The sequence below is a fragment of the Gymnoscopelus braueri genome (genome assembly GCF_963280865.1).
Source record: "Gymnoscopelus braueri genome assembly, chromosome: 24".
Taxonomy (NCBI): Eukaryota; Metazoa; Chordata; class Actinopteri; order Myctophiformes; family Myctophidae; genus Gymnoscopelus; species Gymnoscopelus braueri.
The window spans coordinates 20630579-20652566 of record NC_137626.1 but is presented as its reverse complement, the minus strand read 5'-3'; the positions used below and the strand labels follow the sequence as shown (position 1 = coordinate 20652566).

The following is a 21988-nucleotide window of genomic DNA, read 5'->3' as shown; positions in this document are numbered from 1 at the left end:
TTTCTTGACACATGACAAATATTTAATCAAAATCTTTCTAGCAGCAAGCAAGAAAGCGATCACGCGTCGCTGGTATCAACAGGATTCCCCAACCAAAGACAATTGGATGGACATAATAAGGGAAATATACAATATGGAAAAACTGACTTTCATACTCAGACTACAAGAGGACAAATCACACAAATACTGGGAAAGTGGTCATCTCTCTTTCAGCCCATGGACAATGTATAACCAATATGTAATAGAAAAATAACTAACAATTGTAGACTGCAGCCTAATCGTTTTTGTTTTCTTTCTTGTTTTTTGTACTATCCTTTTTTCATTGTTTCTGTTTTTATCCCCCCCCACTTTTTATGTTCTGTCTTGTATTCATGTATGTGTATCTGTCTTTTGAAAATCTTTTGTTCCAATAAAAATTGAGTTAAAAAAAAAATATATATATATATATATATATATATATATATATACATTTTAACTCAAATCTTTGCTTCTGGGGGTCCCTGGAACAAAATATTTTTAGATGGGGGGGTCCACAGACATACATATCATTTTGGGTGGTCCTTGACATGAAAAAGTTTGAGAACAACTGATGTTGAGAGCAACATAATTGCTAGGATTGCTAGGAACAGTTAGGATTTAGAAGACATTGGTAGAATCCCCAGCAGCAAAGATTTGGGTGAAAAATGTTGTCTCAAAAGTATATGTATTCAGATTTGCACAAATGTTCCAAGATCTCTCAAAAACAACAGATCTACAAGCTCGTAGCACAGCACTCGGTGCCGCGCTATGAGCTTGTAGATCTCTTTGGGTATTTTTTTTTTTTAATAGCCAAAGAAATCTTAATGCGTTCCCGGTCCTAATGGATTAATTAAGGGGACAAATGGAATTGGACACGGGCCGCTTTTTTGCTTATAGTATAAGCAGGAAAGTGACGATGATGGGGTATGGCTGTGACTATATGTTCTGTTGAGTGACATTACTCTTGGCTGTTTATTGTTTATATGTTTGTACCATATCTTCGGGTGGAAACTTCATATGTCCAAAACTGTTACTTTTCAGGATTCCAATTCAAAAATAGCAAAAGTAAGCAGATCGACAGGCTCAAGTTTCGAGCTTGTGGATCTGCTACTTTTGAGTGACGCGGTAGTATGATCAAGTAGGGCGATAATTTACGAAAAAACACAAAAAAGGTTAGAATATGGATAAGAGGTTTCTGTCCGACAGCAACTATGAACAGAAAAGAGAAGAGAAGCTTGTTCGCGTCTCTTTTCTGTTCATAGTTGCTGAACAATAACACACACCTGTCTTCTGTAAAATTCCACGCCTGTCTTCCCATATCAGCTTTTGCCCACGGCTGGTTGAACGCCATCTCAAAGTCCTTAGGGCAAACCCATAAAAACAGACCCAGATCCATATGTGAAAACAGCTAGAGATACTTTTTAAAGCAAGAAGAACCAACTACTTCATGATTCTGTCAACACAGAAGCCACTTGTCAACAGGTTTCCATTAAGCAACCAGGGTTGCAAAATGCACAGTAGCTCACATATCGCTACTGTAATTCCACAATTAATAAATCACAGAATATTGGCATATTGTCAATAATGCAACATTCCGTTTTCATTATGTTAGAGGGCAGGCTGCAGGCGGCTAAGACGTCAACCAAAGATGCAGCCAGGTAAGGTAATAAAGTAAAGCAGCCTTGGGAACCGACAGATCCCAAGGTCATAGATCTTTAACTCTTGAGAACGTAAAATGAAACCAAATGAACCCAGAATAACCCTTACGGGTCCATTTGGTTTCATTTCACGCTCTCAAGAGTTAAATTATTGTTTAACATCTGCATTACTTAATTTACAAGAAGTCTCCACGATTAGAATGTAGAAGAAATTGTTATTTAGATCAACGTTTGCCCGTTTTCTCTCCTATGGTACCAACATCAATACAGCATGGAATTGAGGACAGAATATTGTCCAACGATAACAAAATATTCTAAGTTTTGGGTCTGAGAGGCTAAATCTCATCAAATGGTGAATCCGTGGCTCAAATGCCGAATAAATAACGGACCTTGATATGAAAGGGGTTGAAAACCACTGGTCCTTGGCAGAGGTGGAAAGTAACTAAGTACATTTACTTAAATACTGTACTTAAGTACAATTTCGAGGTATTTGTACTTTACTTGAGTATTTCCAATTTCCAATACTTTTACTTCTACTCCACTACGTACATCACAGAGGTAAATATTGTACTTTTACTCCACTACAATTATTTGAAAACTTTAGTTGCAAGTTACTTTGTAGATTTTGATTATTACAAAACATACATTAGGCTACCCACTTCAGCTCTGTATACATTTTGGCCATTTGAAAATAGCCGATCTACAAGCTCACAATGCGTCGCGATGCGACGCATTGTGAGCTTGTAGATCTGCTATTTTCAGAAGATTTTTTAATTCATTTTCTACATTTGAAAACTTGTGAAATGGGACATTCTGCAAAATGCATACTTTCTACTTCTGGTTTCTACTTCTGGTTCTTACTTTGGTATGACTAGGCCAGGGACTGAACCGCAACCACCCAGTCTCAAGGCAGACACTCTTAACCACAAGGCAACTGAGCTGGCTGGCTGGCTGCAGGAAGTGCAATAAACTAATTCATTTTCTCCCAAAGCAGTGAGGCCAATAGGTCTGTGTCTCTTGATCATAGAGATTAATCATAAACAAACAGAAACATAGAGAATGACAGGAAAAGAAAAGAGGGAGAGGGTGAGGAGAGGGAGAGGGAGAAAATAGGGAGACGGAGAGAATAGGAAACAAAATAGCATAGTGCAGGGGTGGGCACTGGGCACCCACCCACCTCTTATTGATCTATCAGGCAGATGATCAGAGTGGGCCAATTGAGTAGATAAACAAGAAAACAACTGTTATTAACCATTATTATTTGATGTGCATACAATATTTCTCCCCAGATCAGTCAGAACTTATCTTAACTTTATTATTCATGTTAAATTATTGACTCACTATTTGTTCGGTTTTATCATTCAATTATTGACTTATTCTATGCTTGTATATTGTATTGTATGCCAGCCTTGGAAAGCCATGGCAAAGTGATCATGTGCCCAAAAAGGTTTCCGGCACCTGGCCTAGTGTGTGATCACAAAAACGGTAAGACTGGACGAGAAGTGTTTGTTTACATGGTGAATTTAACACCACAAACGGAAAGTGAGAGAGAGAGAAAGTAACAGAGATAGGGATCTAGAGATCCCTATCGAGGTCAGAGATCAAGAGAGTGAGAGAGACAGAACTGTGTGATATGAGCAGGATTGTAAACAAAGCACATACACACACATACCCACCCACACACACACACACACACAATGTGATGACCTGCCACTGTTTTGCACTGTAGACAGTACAGCTACTGACTCATGGCAAAACACAAACACGTGCAGTGCACACACACACACACGCAGTCGGACAGAGGGCAGGCAGGCACATAAACAGACGACTGGATGTGCACACATGCGCAGCAGAAAACACAAGACACATAGTGGGCAGGCACACAAACACATCACAGCCATGGTGGGGATATGTCAGCTGTTGTACTGGCTGTCACAGTGGGGGGTGCGCTGCACACCACAAGAAACTCCGACTACTAACAGCTGCACACGACTGGACTCACTTTCACTCTGGCATCTGGCCTACTAGTGTGCATGTGTACAAACATACAACGCACATCCTAAAGTGATAATTTAGTCCGGAAATAGTTACATTTTTAAAGGTGAATTATTTAAATGAACAGTGAACAGTCAGCATTTTGCTGTGTAGGTTCCGTCTTTTCCAACAAGCCATCCCATTGGTCAGAGATGTTCCAGCGGTATTCATAATTGGTGCTCTACGCCTTTCCTTCTCTTCTCCTTGTCCCCCATGTCTTAAGGGGAGCCAATTGTACAATATTCCAGCAAGTCTAGATTGACTGGTTAAAAACTTCCATTGATCCATCTGTATGGTACTATGGAACAGTAAAACTGGCACATTTGCAGTGGTAGGAGGCACTCTCCATGGTCTGATACTGAGAGATGTTGATCAAGTTGACGGTTCGGCTAAATTGAATTGTACACAACAGTGATCCACATTCACTCTGCAGGATACCCACTACGGAAGTACAACACTAGATGCTCTGCCGTCTTTCCTGTAGTTCCGACTTGCAGATGTCATGGATTGCAGCTTTAACAATATTTGTGTGTATTTTGGTGTCATTGACAAAGTTACAGTAAAGAATGTTCTCTCACTAGAGCAATAATCTCGCAATTTAATTGCTATGGGCACATTCTTTAGTGTGCATACTTTTTACTTTCCCTTTTATTTTTAAAATCTCCAAATTAACCATGCGACTTCTCATTTACAGGTCATGCTTTGAGGTCATGCACTTCCTATCTAGACCGAATCAGAAGGAGCAATCTGTTGGGGGCTCTGTCTGGCTCAATAGCGCACGGTGGCTGCAGCTGGGATATCAACCTGAGACCCCCCCAGACTTGTGCATGGTACCACCCACCACTAGCAGAACTCTGCAAAACACACAACGCCAAGAGAGGAGGACTGCTTACATTTCACTGTAAAAAGCAGAGCCAAGATTTTAATGGGCCGGATTGAACACAGCTCTCGCTTCCTTGTGGGGGTCTGTATCGCTGCTGCAGCAGCGACAGCTGCTGCCCAAAGACAAAGACCCTCTGCTGTATCTCCCAACGGCACATGGCGGAGTTTGTGGTTGGATCCAGGGCAGGCAGCGACTATATTTAGAGACAACCGCACCTCTTCTAGGAAGCTACCTGCACCCGCCATGATAACCGCTCCTCAGGAAAGAGCTGAATGGATAAACAGTGGACGACGGATAGGTTGGCGTTCGTGAAAGTACGTGACATTGTTGTGAAACGTGAATAAACCATTGTGCAGTTTCCCCAAGGGTGTCAGAACTAAACACAGCCACAGTGTCTAATAAAAGCCGAGAGAGAGAGAGAGAGAGAGAGAGAGAGAGAGAGAGAGAGAGAGAGAGAGAGAGAGAGAGAGAGAGAGAGAGAGAGAGACTACTGCATGTTGAAGCCGTTCTCAAAAACCTGCTGTAATAGAGGGCTGGGGGTCAAACAGAGCAGTGCATCATGGTCCTGCACACAGTGACTCAGCACTTACAGCAGACATATTTCAGAATAGCATGTTTCAGGGCACTGACAGGCTGCACCAGCGTCAGAGCCTAGAAATCTGAAGACCCAAACTGAACACTATCAAAGTGACCTTTAGGGGATCATGGGGGCTGTTTGCCCTCTAACGTTGGCCTCAACCTACAGCTGCTAGAATCCAATGAATCAAACTCGTCCTGCTGTGCAGTTTGCAACGTGTATGTTGTTGTTACAAATAGCAACACACTAGAATATTCCTAAATCAAATCATATTCCACTAACAGCATTTATGAAATTGTACGTTAAACCTATAGGTTTTCACTGATGATGCAAATCAAAAAATAAATACATAATTTAAAATGTCCTGGTCTTACGCAGATCATTCTTTTTTTTCTTTTTTACATTTGTATGCTTGTAATAGGCCAAGATGAGCCGTTCAAACCTCACCTGTCGTCTCCCTCTACGGTATGGGTCCTGAGACCCGCGGCGGCGGCAGCCACCAGTGCGCTGGCCTCGGCGGCCATCCCCATCTGGGTCAGGGCTCCGGCGGCGCCGATGGCCTGCGTGACCGTCCTCTCTCCCCTGGGCATGCCCAGCAGGCTCTGGTGCTGGAACAGCAGCCTCTGGGGATCGTCCAGTTGGGCAGACCTCAGGGAGCCCATGTCCACGTGATGAGGCAAACCCCCGTGAGGTCCCATCATGACTCCGGAGGTCTGCATGAAAGTCGCGCCCGGTGCCAGAAGAGGCTGGAGGTCGGCTTGCAGTGACTGCAGGGGCAAGTAGGGGTGCTGAATGTAGGGGTGGTGAATGGGTGCCACCTGGGCTGGCATGGCGGCGGTAGAGAGTGCCTGGGGTTGAGAGGGGTAGAGCTGCTGCTGGGGCTGCGCTGCTGGAGCAAAGTTGGCATGAGCAGCGGGGGCCTGACGCTGGAGGAGAAGCTGCGGGGCAACGGCGCCCGCCGGCTGGGCTCCGCCCCCAAGCCCCATCGTCATGGAGACACTCGGGGTGATGTGGGGCTGCGGAGGCACCTGTGTCTGGAAAGGGGCCGTGGGCTGGATGAAATCTGGCTGCCGCACCGCCCCCTGGCCCATCATCCCGCCAGGGAGCTGGGGTGGAGCGTAGCCGGCCTGGGCTTGGGCCTGGTGGGGGTCAGCAGCATAGAACACGGGCAGCGGCTGGGGCATCACGGAGGGAGGCTGACCCCCGGCACCCTGTGCCATCACCTGTGGCACAGAAGGAGGCTGCTGGAGAATGTGCCCCCCACCACCGAGAACGCCCTCCTGGCCCGGCAGAACCTGGGCGGGGGTCTGCATGGGTTGGGGGCTGGTGAAGTCCTGGCCTGGCTGTGGGTAGGGCTGCAGCGTTTGGGGCGGTTGCAGAGCGGCCGGACCCGGGCTGGCCGCGGGCTCTGTCTCCGCGGCCGCCTCGGCCGCGGCCCTGGCAGTCTCAGACGCGGCGGTCTGGGGAATCTCCTTCTCGTAGTACTCCGTGCACATCCACCTCCCTTTACGGAATGGCTCAGAGTTGGTGTCCAGCTTGACCACCCTGAAGCGGGAGCCGGTGGCGGCCTGAGTCTGGGTCTGCTGAGGATGAGCAGCACTGGGGGTGGCAGCTGGACCTTGAGGTCCTATCCCAGCATAAACCCTTTGCCCGCCTCCGCCAAAGGCATTCACAGCAGACGCGTTGAGAGCGTTCACGTAGCCAGATAGGAGCGCCTCAGCGGCCGCCCCACCGACAGCAGCAGCTACTGGCTGGATCGCTGCCCCAGCAGCAGGTATGATGTTATCCAACACCGGTGGCCTCTGGGGCTGGCTAGGTCCTGGCACAGCCGTAGAAACAGGAGCTGGGCCAGAGGTGGCCAAGGGAGCCCCAGCGGGGGGCCCCCCAGTGGCTGACAGAGGGAGTTGAGCTCCCCCCATGCTGTCGGAGTGATGATGGTGGTGGGAGTGGCTGTGTTGCAGGGGGGGCTGATGGTGCACGGTGCCGTTCACCATAGAGGCCTGCTGCTGAGGGCCCGGGGGGATTGGGTGTGGGTGCAGCGGCTCGTTAGGGGAGACGAGGCCGGGCGTGTCAACCCCGTGGAGGCTGTTGAGCGTTTCTTCGGAGGAGCTCCTCTCGGGCACCCCTGTGTCCGTTGCCCGGGATACAGCGGACACGTCCAGCATTTCAGAGGAGGAGAGGTCCTCCGTGTGGGACTCGTCCATGTCGTCATAGCTCTCCGTGTCGTCCGCCAGGCTGTTGTTGGCGCTGATCTGAGCGGAGGTGACGCTTGTGATCTGGAAGCCGCTCTTCTTCTTCACCTGAGCGCCGGTCGCTTGAGACTGTGTCTGGTGGTGAAGCATCGGGGAGGAGGATCCAGCCTGTGGCTGGCTGTTGTCATCCACGCTGCCGGCCGGGGAGGGCGCAGGCGCGCCGGCGCTGCCCCTTCTGTGGTGGAAAGCCGCTGCCTGGTGGGGCATCTTCTTACTGCCGGTCCCGGTTGGATCTCCAGAAAAGTCCTGGTGATGCATGTCGACGTCAAGGGCCAAGATGCGGCTTCCGCCGGCTATGTTGTCTGCTATGGGCTAAAGCCAGAGTCTCACGCCACCAAGGGTAGCGGCTAGAAAACCAGACAGTAAGGGTTATTCACATTCATGGATTGTACCCCAGTGACGTCACTGGGGTAAACTTTTCTGCACAACTTCTGTGGCGTTTCAGAGACACAGCAGACTGTTGTTCAGTGTTATTAAAGGATCCTAATTCAATAATACCATACTGAGGGTTCTATAGGTTGAAATTCGTGATGGTTTCCCCCGTCAAGTTCAACCCTATGGGGCCATAAGTAACAAGTCAACGTAATGAATGTGTAACTAACAGCCAAGCTAACGCTAATAATACTTAATAATAATACCGGCACTGGATGATTGTCCACGGTGTCCCACCGGCAGCGTCTCGTTGCATGTGACCGTTTCCACCTCAGTCAGTGTCACCGATGCAAATCAAATAAACAAAACAATGGTGGAGTTAGCTTGCTTTTTTTTTTTTTTAAATAGCCACCTAGCCGTTAGCTTAAAGCTAAAGCTGGACCGCTAATGGCAACCAGCCCTCTCACTCTCTTCTCCTTCCTAAAAAAAAAAGACCCCACAGAAAGAGAATCGCAGACTGTCTTCACGAAAAAAAAACAGACGATATATTCTTATAATCCAGAGATGCAGGGATGATGAAGGGAGGTTTATTTAGGTGGTCTTCTTCAGAGGAGAAGTGGAGGGAGGAGGAGGAGGAGGAGGAGGAGGAGAACCGGTGTGTGTCGCACCACCACCAACCAAGCCATCCATCTCATCCAGACCCAGACACGTCCCGATGTCTCCTTTCTATTCCAGATCTCAGATGACGGCGATCAAACGGTTCGTCGATGATAAATCCATGATCGATCGATATCGATAGGCGTGGAGATGGATCGATCGCGTCGATCCGTGTTTTTTGCCGGGTGGTTATAAGCTGCTATAACGTGCGGCGAGTGTGTTGTGCTGTATCATTGCCGGTACGCTACGGGCCGGGGCTGTCAGTCTAGTCTAGAGAGCGAGAGAGAGGGAGCAGAGAGAGGGGAGGGGACGAGAGGGGAGGGCGAGGGAGGGGTATAATGCAAACACGCGCACTGCACATGCGCAATGTCAAACAGTAGCCCATGGATCACGAGACGGTCATCTGTCACGGCCGTCTTGGATGATCTTCAAAATGGTGTTTGCTGTTTCTCCATTTTTGACCCGTACATCTACATAAACGTTCAAATTGCAAATGTAAAGTGCTTACCCTATGGCCACGGATGTTACAATTATGTACGGGTCCTTAGAAATACCCACATGTTCCGTGTTGTTTAGTAAAAAGCATTTTAATCCGATTGGTGGTAATTTTTTCATAGTTATAATGTATCAGAGTGCAATACACCTCCAAACCGATAGGGTCGCGTGGTTGAAAGCACATGGAGAAAATACAGAGAAAATGGCCACCGATCGGATTAAAATGCTTTTTATTGAACAGTACGGAAGATACAGGTACTTCTTGAGGGCCCGAACAGAATTGCAACATCCGTGACCATAGGGTAATCACTTTATATTTGAAATGTGAACGTTTATGTAGATGTACGGACCAAAAAGAGAGAAAGTGCAAACATTATTTTGAAGCTAATCCATGACTGTTGTATAATATATGACAGTCATGTATCAGGGCTACGTCAAACAGGAGATCTGCAAGCCCACAAGGCATCGCGGAGGCGACGCCTTGTGAGCTTGCACGTCTGCTGTTTGTCTGCCGGCGGCGACACCGCCGTACGACGGAGGATAAATGAGGCATTTTGCAGTTTGTGTTACATAGACAAGTGGACTAATCACTAGACAAGTTTTAATATTGTGTGCCTTCTGCTTCTTTACACATTTTGACAGAGGTTTATCTACTACCTGACTTTATTTCTATTCATTCAGTATTATTTAAAAAAAGTTTTTATTTGCACATGATTTAAAACACATAGTAGAAAAGATAGAGCAGTACATTAGATTGGAAAGAAATGAAAAATCATGATGTGCCGGAAAGGCCAAAAAACTAAAAAGAACTAAGGTGACAATGACACAGCAAATGCTGTATGAGAATCTTGCAGTAGAAGATTCACAGATGAAAAATGATATGCTATAATATGAGACAATATTGATCTGAAGTGATTTGAATTGTTTATTTTTCCCTATGGCATTCTATGACTTCAAATAATAATGTTTATAGTTGAATAACATTTTGATGTTTTGAATGACTACTTACTGACTGAAACAAACCTGGGGTGACAGAGCCTTCTCTGTTGCCGCCCCCTCTATAACTCACTCCAAGCTCACATCAAAGCTGCCCCCACCCTCGCCACTTTTAAAACCACTCAAAACCCACCTTTTCAGACTAGCATTCCCTACCTGATTCTAATACCCCCTTTCTACCTTTATTTCTATTGTTTTTAACCTTTTATCTAGTTTTTCTTTTTCTCTGAAGCGACTTTGAGTTCTTAGAAAAGCAAAATATAAATTGTACTATATATTATTGACACGATATAAACATCAACTCATGTGACCCGTTTCTTTTGCCTGTTGGTTCGACTAATCAATATTCGATAAGACGACTCAGTCCTGCACACTCCCTGTGCAGATCACCTATACATGATCAGAGCGAGCAATCACTCAAAATTCTGACAGCTTTCTCTCTTCCTCCCTGCCTCCAGGCAAAAAGCTCCGCCACATCAGATAAAGCGTCATGACAGCAGCCATTGTGTGGCGGTTTATCTGAGAAAGGCACGTTGAAACTCAGGGGACAGCATATTACATATATTTTGTAAAAATGAAGACACGCCTGACATTAATCTTCCAGCATGTCAGCATCACTGTAAATTGTAAACATGACATGCACCTGCAGTGCAGTGAGAGAGAGAGAGGGGGGGCCGAGTGCTAGGAAAGTTCCACTGCCAAGCTCGACTCCAAAGGTTGTTGCACAACACTGGAACCTCACAGAGTAAACAGACACACCAGCCTCACTTTCTGTAAACGTTCAACCTAAACTTGGACAATGCTCCTCCATACTTGAGAGCCACTTGTATTGCTAATGGCAAGGAATTAAAATTAATTATACTAATTATACCAAACTTGGAAGGAGTTTCTTCCTCCGGCTTGACTTGATCTAGTATAAAATCTAAGTAAGTACAACACATTTTCAGATAATGCGCCACAAGGATAATAATGTCATTTATTTGCATAGTGAAAAAGTGTACGGTCTATGTATGTTACAAAGAAATGTATGCATAACTAAAAGTACAAACAAAAACAAATGAAAGAGCGCATATCACAATCATTCAAGGCTATAGCCCTTATCGCAGCTGACCTCAGTTCAAACCCAACCTGAGGCATTTTACTGCATGTCATCCCCCTCTATCTCCAGCCTTTTCTGTCTCTCTGTTCACTGTCCAAAACAATGATCATTTTAATCAACAATAACATAACTTTCATGAACTGAGACACGTAAATCTTTTAGTTTTGCTTTGCGCAGTCTTTAAAAGAATACATACAGCATACCTTTAGTTTTTTTTTCTTTACATAGCAGCACCAGGGCTCTCCCATATCTCATCATCATAAACATTAGAGCTAGGTATGGCGTTCTCTGTCGAAGTCGACCTAAGCTTGTGACATTCGTTATCTGTGATATTGTCCTTGGTGTCGAGGACAAGAACCTGTTCTCCCAGCTCAGTGCCCTGCCTTGCCCTTGGTTCCAAGTCCACTTGAGTATCTTGGGCCTCCACCGGGAAGACTCTCCCCCTCGGTACAACTTCCTCCTTCTCACACTCTTTCTCTGTAGTTTTGGTTTTGTTCTGGTTCTCTGATGCGGTGCCAAAGGCTGCAATAGCAGGCGCGTGCCCCGCTCGCTCCTGATTCTGAGGTCCATTCTCTAGACCAAAGAAGTTGTTTCGGACGATGTACCGCACGCACTGCAGGAGGACGTTCCTCTCGTGACGCACGTCTGGGGCCAGTAACTGTAAACAGTGGAGAGAAAATGACAGCAGATCATGATGCCAATGTGTCACAAAATAACATTTAGATTGTTCTCATGTGTTAGAATTATCTTCATTGATGCACACTACTATGGAAGATGAAATGAGGAATCAGATCAGTACACTTTGTTACCAAGAGGTATCGACACAGAAATATATTTTTAATGGATAGAGACAAACCAAACCAAAAGTGTCTGGATTACGACTGCACTGCAATACTATTAAAATGATCTATCTATCCTTCTATCTATTGAGGATCATTAAAAAAATGTCTTTTTTTGTTGGTGTATTACATTGCAATTAACAATGTAGATGCATTTTCAATTATGTAATCAAATTATGAAGGTAAGCTATATACTTTATACAGTAAACATTGTGCATGTGTACTCTGCCTCCTTACCATCTCAAGCAGGGTGGCGCGTCGTTTTTTGGATGTTGCCATGTCTTGCCACCCTCCCCTGCCACCCCTTCCTCCTCTGCCCCCTCGACCCCTTCCTCTTCCTCTGCCCCGTGTGTAAGGGCTAGTGCCGTCCATGGCGTGAGATGGGGGTCTCATATCCCCAGGGGGTCCCTTATCCTGGGGCCTTGCTGGCAGAGTCTTAAGGAGAGCCTGGTTCTCTTGCAACAGTTTGCTACCTCTCTGGATGGGAATGGCTGAAACACAAAGGAAATGTATGGTTAGCAGATGGCTGGAATGCTGCTTGGGTGAGGAGGATTGGTAAGCGTTGCCTGGAAGGTGCTCTTTGGATTTATACTAGAAGTCTTCCAAATGGAAGGCACGCTTGGCACACTTCTAGCAATTAAAACGCCTTTATTAAAATGGCATTCCTACGAGACAATGAAAATATTCATTTTGACTCAACGTTTTAATGGTCCCATAGGAATGCCATTTTAATAAAGGCTTTTTAATTGCAAGAAGAACACCTTGGTGACTTTCTCTAATTTGAAGACTACACAGGAACAGGAAACAACTTTAAAAGGGTAACTGAAACGTTGTTGCATTCCCATTAAAGTATTTTTTTGGCATTTGAAGACAAAAGGAGTTTTTTCCTGTTGTGTTTTGGATCCCAATTGGTCTTCTACGCAGTACGCACCTGTTGGTTTTTGTAGGTGTGCAAAAGACTTGCTTTTCATTGAAGACTACAAAGGAAAATTATTTCTGACCGCTTGTCATTTCCATGCAACAAGCACTGATCCTCAGAAGGAAGCACATGACTGCATGCATATCCAATCATGTATGCGGAACATGTTAATTTTAATGGTGTCACTGTTGATGATTACACAAACAGAAACATGTTTCCTTATTGTGGAAACAGACAGCTGACCTTTAAAGCCCACATTAACGCCGGCAGGCTTCTGTGCTTTTGACACACAAAACCAAACAGCTCCACCCTCCACTGGCAATAAATAACGACCCTTCACCATGTTCACCGTTTCAAATATGCGGCGTGAAGTGAAGAGTCCCCATGACACTTTGGGTGTACTTGTACTGAGCAGCGTGTCTGCTGGGGCCTGTGTTTTGATACTGAAACTCACCCTCCGGCCCCTCGTCACTATCGCTCTCAGTCATGGATCCGTAGTTGGCCACTAGTGACCCCAGTCCTGAGCTCATCTGTTTGGGGGCCACCACGAGGCCGTGCTGTTTGGAACCCGACTCTTCTCTGTCCGAATCTGGAAGCGTGTAGGAGAGCATAAGGATCAGCTTTCGCACCGGACCCTAAGATCATTTTCTTCCCAGAATACGCGAGACAGAACATAAGAATAATATGACATTCAGACTACTTTTAAAGTGTTTGAATGGATGTTTCTGAATCGCCAAAATTTAGATTGATTAAATTCAAATGTCCAGGGCTTTTAAGCCTTCTAGATAACATGCAGCGCCACCTGGTGGAAACAATGAGTACCACACTAACAAACATGACCAGAACAAATAGACCTGTCCATTAGTGAACGAATTGGAAGGGGGTTGGGTGCAGTGGTGTGTTCTAGATTTTTTTCGAGGGTATACTATAACAATTCCCCCCAGTTCCTCCCACACGCGCGTATAATTAATTCATGTAAAAAAATTGCGCGCGCGTTTCTGCCCTGCACAAACTCGGCCAGGCCCACTCAGGCCCAGTTTCACAGTAACACTGAGTACACTTACAATATGCTTTATACTGATTTTCTACTGTTTCTAATGTTAATCACCCTGTAACTCAACCACTTCGGAGCTGCTTTTAGCCTTGGATGCATTTTATTTTTTATATATTACCATAGAAGTGCAGGGATTGTTATAAATAAATGCTGGTTAGGCTTATCAGATAATAGCAGTGTTAAAAGCGAGCCTTCCTGTATCTATTACAGAATAGTATTAACTTGGCATTGAAGACACAAACTGTATTGAAGATTCAACATTTTGCTATGACGCGCAATTTGAATACTAATGAAGTACTCAATTCAGTGACCTACGTTCAATGAAGTGAATGGCAAAAAAATGACAAAAAACTCCCATATCTGCTGGGCAAAGTACAACAATGTGCAAACACAGCAGCAAGATTCGTGAGTTGCTGTGATAGGAGAAGGATATCAAACGGAACACAACCACCCTAAAGACTAATCATTGTGTATATTCCGGCACTATACCTGCACCCAGTGATCTTGGTACATAGGAATTGATCTATTGAAGATTCTGACTTTCAAAATGTACATATTTTTTGTTTTGATTGTATTGCTGTATTGTTGTATTGTGCTTTCTGCTTTGGCAATGTAAACGTATGTTTTCTCATGCCAATAAAGCCCTTTGAATTGAATTGAATTGAATTGAATTGAATTGAATTGAATGGCAGGTCGTTGAAATGTGTGAATTCCTTCGCCAGTAGCCATTAATTATCACCCCAAGAACAATAGCCACACACATGATAAGCCTTCACCTCAGAGTTAGACCAGTCAGACGTTCAGACCACATTCTTGCTGTTTGTATTGCTGCGCCCCCCAGCCCATCCACTCCTGGGTGCAGTTTATCAGACCGTATCAGACCGTATCAACGTATCAGATACGCTGTTTTGAACAGTTTTTGGATGTATACGGTGGCGACGAAAAAAAATCTACAGGCCATACTGCGTATACAGCGTACCACGGTAGAACACATCACTGGTTGGGTGGGGTTACCAAGTGGGTGGTCTCGCATAGACAGACGATCAGAGATCTCTGCCTACTGATACATCTGGTGTCATCTAAATTCAACGTAGACTAGAACAGCGGCGCAAACAGCTGCTGACAAACCTAATCCCACTGCTGTGAAAAGCAATCATATCACCATTCTAATATGAAGGACCGCCATGATGTCTTTGCATTGGTTATGCAATGCAGTTGTTGCAGTTATTTTCCACACAGTTTTATGCCAATTTGTTGAATTTAGATTAGATGTCACCAGATGTATCAGTAGTAGAAGCGGCGATCTGTGATCATGTGGCTACACAAGACTACAGAGTGGGAACCTCTGAACACAAAACGTTTTGTTTAATTACATTTGCTGACAACGCGAGTCACTCACCTGGGTCACTGTTGACGAGAGCCCCCAATGGATCTCCTTCCCTGGGGGGCTGAGTGAGGGCCGGTGGCCTCCCACTTCCTGGGTACAGAGGACCACCTTGTTGTGGTGCGTCCCCCTGGAACTTCCCGCGACCTCGCCAGCCGCCTCGGCCTCGTCCTCTGCCTCGTCCTCGGCCTCTCATTCGTCTAGCAACAGAGTGTGTTAAAGTCAAAGAGTTATTTCTCCTAATTCTCGGTTCCAACGCAACCACAGGAACCCTAGCGTCCCTGTTCTGGGGCAAACATTCGGTGAAATCAGCAGATCTATAAGCTCACAACAGGTCGAGCTTGAAGCTCGGCTATTTATTTTTCAGTGAGGATATTTAGTTAGAGCGAAAACAGGAGGGGGCCTAGTATAGAGCCCTGGGGGACCCCAGTCAACCGAGTATATAAGTGGTTAAACAGGCAGATGAGTTCTCTATTCCTGGTTTAGCAACACCTAAGAAAGAGAGAACATTCTAAATGGAGGAAATGTCATTCACCCATTCAATCTGGGAACGCATCTACAAATGTCTTCTAAATCCTAACAGTTTTCTGAAAAAACCTATGTTGCTATATTTCAGTGGTTCTCAAACTTTTTCATGTCAAGGACCCCCAAAATTATATGTATTTGGCCGCAGACCCCCATCTGAAAATATTCTGTTCCAGGGACCCCCAGAAGCAAAGATTTGAGTAAAAATGTTCCCTTTAAAATATATATATTCAAAGATTTGCACAAACTTTCAAGATTTTTCAAAAATAGCAGATCTACAAAATCATAGTGCGGCACTCGGTGCCGCGCTATGAGCTTGTATATCTGCTATTTTTGAATAGCCAAAGTATAAAATAATGGTTATAGCTAAAAAAAAAACTAAAATGACACAGTATGCTTTCCCAGATTGAATGGGTTAATACACTTATAATAATGGATTTTATTTATAATGCACTTTACATTTGTGAAACTTATACTCTGCTAGTGGAAGTAGTATATTCACATACCCAAACTGTGCAGTTTCCAGGACCCCTCCTGTCTCCTCTCTGATCTCCATCACTTTTCTCTTCTTCTCCACATTTTGAAGTGACGGGTAGTTCCTGAAAAAGACATAATTGGAATTCTGTTGAACAAATAATTGAACATCATTCATTATCATCCTGAGGGAAAATTCCCTTGGCAAATCCTAGCTGTGAAAACGTCGCTCATTATACAATCAAACGTCATTAGGGTTTGGTTTTGAGATGCAGGTACATTTGAGATGGAAGAGCGAGGCCTACTTGCACCATCTAGTGGCGTAATGGTAAAGGGTCATTGGGTACAACATTAGGTAACTGGGTGCATATACAGTATTGCATAATGGCGACCACTAGGTGATACCAAAGCAATGCTTATGGAAGACATATCAAAGACCAACAATAAGCTATGGCATCCATATTACAGGCTTTGTTAACCCATTCAATCCGGAAACGCATCCGGGTCATTTTAGATGTCTTTGGCTATTCAAAAATAGCAGATATTTTCAAGTTTCTAAAATAGCAGATATACAAGCTCATCTATTTTAGAAAAATCATGAAAATCTTTGAATATATATTTTTTTAAACGAACATTTGTAACTCAAATCTTTGTTTCTGGAGGTCCCTGGAACAATATATTTTACAAATGTTTGCTTTAAAAAATATATATTCAAATATTTGCACAAATCTTCACGCTTTTTCAAAAATAGCAGATCTACAAGCTCACAGTGCGGCACTCGGTGCTGCACTATGAGCATGTATATCTGCTATTTTTGAATAGCCGAAGGCATCTAAAATGACAGAGATGCGTTCCCGGATTGATTGAATTATGGGTGAATACTGACTTGCGCCTCTCCTCTCTCCATTTTGCAATTTCCTCTTGCGTGTCCAGCTTGATTCTTTTAGCTCCTGGAGCATGGTTCTGTAGATATTTGGAAGAAGGAAAAAAAAGAGTTCAGAAGTAGGGCTAAGCAATATATTGATAGTATATACAGTAGATATCGTGATATGAGACTAGATATGTGATAACATATCGCCTAAGTGTTGTCTTTTCCTTGTTTAAAAAAATAAAAATAAAATGATATTCTCATAACATGATATCATCGTCACACTATCAATATTATAAGGTATTTGGTCAGGAATATTGTGATATTTGATAGGCCCAGCACTATTGAGAGGGCCTCAAATTTCAGCCAATAAAAGTTAAATTTGCATAAGTGCTATTCAGTGTGGTCCAATGATTCAGTGATGTATCAGTGCACTGCACAACATAACACATGAGCAGAAAATGTTTACCCTATATTTTTTCTATTAAGCCAAATAAATGCAGGCTTCAAAATGTTCTTATTAAACATAGCTTCCATTGATATGTACGATAACAATAAGAAATGCAGGCCTAACTTTCAAATATTTGACTTTGCTGCATTACTTAGTTTAGAAGTAGTGTAATAGTAATAGTCTTCTTTACTTATCATGAGTGAAAATGGTATAAGCATGAATATTAACCTCTTTAACCATATTATAAAGGGTCCCCCAGGACTCTATAGTGGGTCCGCTCCTATTTCCCCCCTACACCAAATCTCTTTGCTGAAAATAGCCGAGCTTGTCGGTCTATTTTCACCAAATGTTCGCCCCTGAACAGGGAATCTAGGGTTTAATTGGATAAACTATTGGTATTGGCTGATATTTTTGTAATCATTGGCCAACATTAATGGTCAGTAATTCTTAAATTGGTTATTTCCTGCTTGTTAAGCAGATTGTTTAAGATGTTGTTTAAGATTGTTTAAGATTAGTTAGTCAGTACACTTACATTTTTCCAGTGGATGCTGACTATTTTCTCATGAGCAGTGAAGTTGCAATCTGAAACTGAACACTGAAAAACAAATAAATGATTAAATCACAGCCTTTGCCAGTAATTATTAATAATGTGCCAAATGCCATAAGCAAACCAGGAAAATATGAGAAAGCAATTTATGAGTAAATTAACTTGTCAATTACCTTGACATGTTGAGACATGTGTTCATCATGCTTTTCTTGGTTCTTAAAACCCCGGTCACATGTGTCACAAAAATGGGTAAATTCTGGTTCCTTCTTATTTTTCTGCTGTGGGTTAAGAACAAGATTAGATCACACTACATCACTCTTCTATGGTATTGTTTCTGCATAACAAAAAATGGACAACACTTGTGATCATCATGATATTTGACCAGTAATAGCTGACTTTTTGGTTTACCTTTTTCCCCTGGTTGTTGTAGGGAGCTCCGTAATTATGTCTTCCGCCCCGATGCCCACCTTGATGCCCTCCACGGTAGAAGTTTTGACCTGAAAGAGCCAAATGTTTCAGGCATGACAGCATATTCCTGAACTGTGCCAGAAAGTAGCTTAATACAATAGCAGCATCTAGTGGTAGTTTTATAAACCGGCAGTATGAAGACAGCAGTTCATAGCGTTTGATATTCAAACATGACAAATGTGCTCTTATCTTTTAAATATTGGAACATGCATGTGGGGGAATACAAATGTTATGTTGTGAAACCACTCATTTATTTGAATGCTGGTGGTCAGCTATTGGATTTAAACTTTCAAAATCAACTCTAACTTGAAGGCCAATATCATTGGCAACAGTAATATATTATTTGTAGCGTTGTGAACAAGCTGATACATTTGTGAAAATGCAAGCTCATAACATGTCTAAGGTGGGTTTTTATGAAACAAAAACAGATACAGATACAGATAGAAAGAGGATAATCCAAGCTTTCCTTACAGCTGCAATCTTGGTGAGTTCAACGTCATTTAATACAACCAGAGAGGACTTTTCTGTTTGGATGAATGGGCTGTCAAGGGTCGGACACCAGATAGCATTATAGCATCTGAGTTGCTTGCGGATAACCAGTTATATCAGATTTGTAGAGTTGTGTTTGTGAACCATATGAGAAATTTGTGAAAATGCTACAAGAGGGTCAGCTATTGGACTTAACCTTTCAAAATCAACTATGTAGATAATTTGTTCGTTTTTTTGTTCTCTTATTTGATTCCCCCCCTCTTCTTCTTCCATTTTTCTTTTCTGTGGAAACGATGGGAACTATGCACGAAAACAAATTTCACCCACTTTTATGCTTCTGTAAACCTGTGATGTGACAATAAAGCTGATTCTTATTCTATGACCAAATCAACTATGCTCGTCTTTATGGTAACAGTTTTAAACTATTTGTGAAAATGCAGCAAAGTGAACATATGCCATATGTCTACAGTACAGTACAAGATCTGGTCCTGGGTGTCAGCAACTGGATTTAACTTTTCAAAAAGGACAGTTATAAGTATACAGTCCCTACATTGACTGTGTATAATAAACATGCCCCCATGCCACTGACTGGAACAGTGATTCTCAAAGTAGGGTCCAGGCCAGGGACCCTAGGGGTTCCTCGAGGGGGTTTCAAACTAAAACATACCCTTTACAAGTCTGTAACTCTCAGAGTGTATAAAATGGAACCAAATGGACACATAAGGGTTCATTTGGTTCCATTTGTACACTCTCAGAGTTATGGGGGGTCTTTGGAATTAAAACATTTGAGAACCAGTGGACTACTAGAAGATCCAGAACATGCACTCAAGAGTACATTTACTCAGTTACTCAAGTAACATTTTTAGGTATTTTAACTTTACTGGAGTATTTCCAATTTTCAGTATTTTTACTTCACAATGCATCACGCATTAGTGAGCTTGTAGATCTGCTATTTTGAAAATATTTGTATACATTTTAAAACTTGTGAAATGGGACATTCTGCATAATGGGTACTTTTACTTTTGGTACTTTATGCACATTTTGATACCAATACTTTTGTACTTTTACTAAAGTAAATTTTGAATTCCGTACTTTAACTCGTAACCGTGTTTCTACACTACATTGCAGTATTGATACTTTTACAAAATGTGAGTACTTTTTCCCACCACACTGCTTACCATAGGGTTGATGATGTGGGCCATGGTGGTGGTTCTGGTTGCCCCATCCTCCTCCTCCTCCTCCTCCTCCTCCTCCTCCTCCTCCTCCTCCTCCTCCTCCTCCTCCTCCTCCCCTGGACCCCGGCGGGGTCCAACCGGGCTGCTGCCACCCACCCGGCGGACCACCACCGCGGTGGTCCCATGGTGGGGTCATGGAGGGAGACTGATCCTGGCCCCAGGTCCACATGTTGGGATGGAAGCCGCTTGAAGAGCCTGGCTGGTGCTGGAAGGTTGGAGGTCTGCTGATAGCAGGGTTTGATGCAGGAGGAGGAGGAGGACCTCCAAAGTCCGGAGGAGGATAGTGTTGCTGTGGTTCAGTCATGTCGAACAGCAAATACGTAGAGTAATGAATATAAATGTGTTCAGATGTAGAGTTCTTCTTCCTTTCAGCGTTGATACTCACACGCTCACATGTGAGTGTTTTGCTCTCTTCACGTATTTACGTCACTTCCGCAAAGCCAGGAAGGAACAGGCAGGCCAAAATAAGCGATCACAGATAATGATTTTATTTCATTAATTTTTTAATGTTTGTGCCATGTGTTCCTGTTAGAACAAGACCATTTTGATGGACGGAGTGGAGATGCGAACCATAGATGATGGTCCATGGCGTTGTAAGGAGACAACTCCTTCTAACGCTATGGTCCAGAGCTAAGACGATCATGCGAACATCTTTATCGACTTAAAGTTATAACCTCTCGCGAGGTTTGCTATCTGGTTGCCAGGTCTGTCCAATAGCACCCAGCTGCGTTCTGTCTGTGCTATTGCTGCGCTCTCTCTCTCTCTCTCTCTCTCTCTCTCTCTCTCTCTCTCTCTCTCTCTCTCTCTCTCTCTCTCTCTCTCTCTCTCTCTCTCAGACAGATTGCAGGTTGAGGAGGCCCTTAGCTCTGAACTCGGTTGAATCTGCACCTGGCTCACAGATAACAAATTATCACTACACCTAGGCTGAATCCATTATTTTTGGGTCCAGAATAAACCTCTGCAAGGCCAAAGAGTTCACAGTCAAAGTGGGCGACAATGTCATCACAAGGAAAGATAAACCTGGGTTGTATCTTAGAGGCAATGAAAAAATGGCAACAAAAGTAATCAGAAAAGTCAACCAAATAACAAGTTTTCTATTCAGGATCCAATCGGTGGTCAGTAGGAACACACAGAGGTCACTAGCAGGAGCACTCATCCAACGTCATTTCGATTATGCATGCACCTCGTGGTACGTTTGCACCTCAAAGGCATTAAAAACAAAACTGCAGACCTCTCAAAACAAACTGGTCAGATTACTACTAGGCCTTACACCCAGAACTCACCTTACCCCTGCTCATTATGCTAGGGTGGGATGACTCAGGGTAGAGGACAGAGTAAAGCAACTTGTCTTCAAGATACGCAAGGAAACAGGGATACCCAATGTACCTGTCAGACTACTTCAATAGCGTAAAAGACACACACAGGCACAACACCAGAATGAGCCCCACTGATCTCACTGAACCCAGTTCCGGCACAAAAATGGGGTCAAATTAGTTCTACAGCTATGCCGCCACTCTGCCAGAATGTGGAATACCCTACCAACAGGCATAAAAAAGTGTGACTCCTTACCCTCCTTCAAAACCGGCCTAAAAGAGGGAGTCCAATGGAAACAAGCCATAGTGCTTTCTTGGGTTCAATCCTCTTAGCATCCTTTTGTATTGAACTGTACTTTCTGTGCTTTTTTGGGGGGCAAA

At 43.8% G+C, this 21988-nt stretch overlaps 2 protein-coding genes across 3 annotated transcripts in view; both read right to left on the bottom strand.

Annotated features, from left to right (window-relative positions):
- LOC308080858 (TSC22 domain family protein 1-like) overlaps positions 1 to 8699 on the bottom strand; it is a 40804-nt gene extending 32105 nt beyond the window's left edge. The window contains exons 1-2 of one of the 2 annotated variants that reach the window (XM_080422902.1): positions 8061 to 8699; positions 5618 to 7769 (exon numbers count right to left, since the gene is read on the bottom strand). In XM_080422902.1, coding sequence (XP_080279028.1) covers positions 5618 to 7680 — 2063 coding nt within the window. In that variant the 5' untranslated portion in view covers positions 7681 to 7769; positions 8061 to 8699. Of the gene's footprint in view, positions 1 to 5617 lie in introns of both variants that reach the window. The other variant, XM_080422901.1, reaches the window with a different exon arrangement.
- Positions 8700 to 10904: 2205 nt separating this feature from the next.
- On the bottom strand, positions 10905 to 20696 carry nufip1 (nuclear FMR1 interacting protein 1). The gene is made up of 11 exons (XM_080422401.1): positions 20326 to 20696; positions 20238 to 20295; positions 18511 to 18599; positions 18276 to 18380; positions 18088 to 18150; positions 17123 to 17199; positions 16269 to 16361; positions 15253 to 15437; positions 13254 to 13388; positions 12118 to 12371; positions 10905 to 11699 (listed from the first exon to the last, which is right to left on the bottom strand). Exons 1-11 carry the CDS (start codon positions 20596 to 20598, stop codon positions 11262 to 11264), a joined length of 1770 nt encoding a protein of 589 aa, XP_080278527.1. The 5' UTR covers positions 20599 to 20696; the 3' UTR covers positions 10905 to 11261.
- Positions 20697 to 21988: the final 1292 nt, after the last annotated feature.

Bases quoted from the DNA above. Each gene is read 5' to 3' on its own strand.
- nufip1 (XM_080422401.1), bottom strand. From the start codon at position 20,598: ATGACTGAACCACAGCAACACTATCCTCCTCCGGACTTTGGAGGTCCT. The intron at 18,600-20,237 runs GTAAGCAGTGTG...TGGCTCTTTCAG, and splicing joins CCCACATCATCAACCCTATG to GTCAAAACTTCTACCGTGGA. The intron at 18,381-18,510 runs GTAAACCAAAAA...CTTAACCCACAG, and splicing joins ACAACAACCAGGGGAAAAAG to CAGAAAAATAAGAAGGAACC.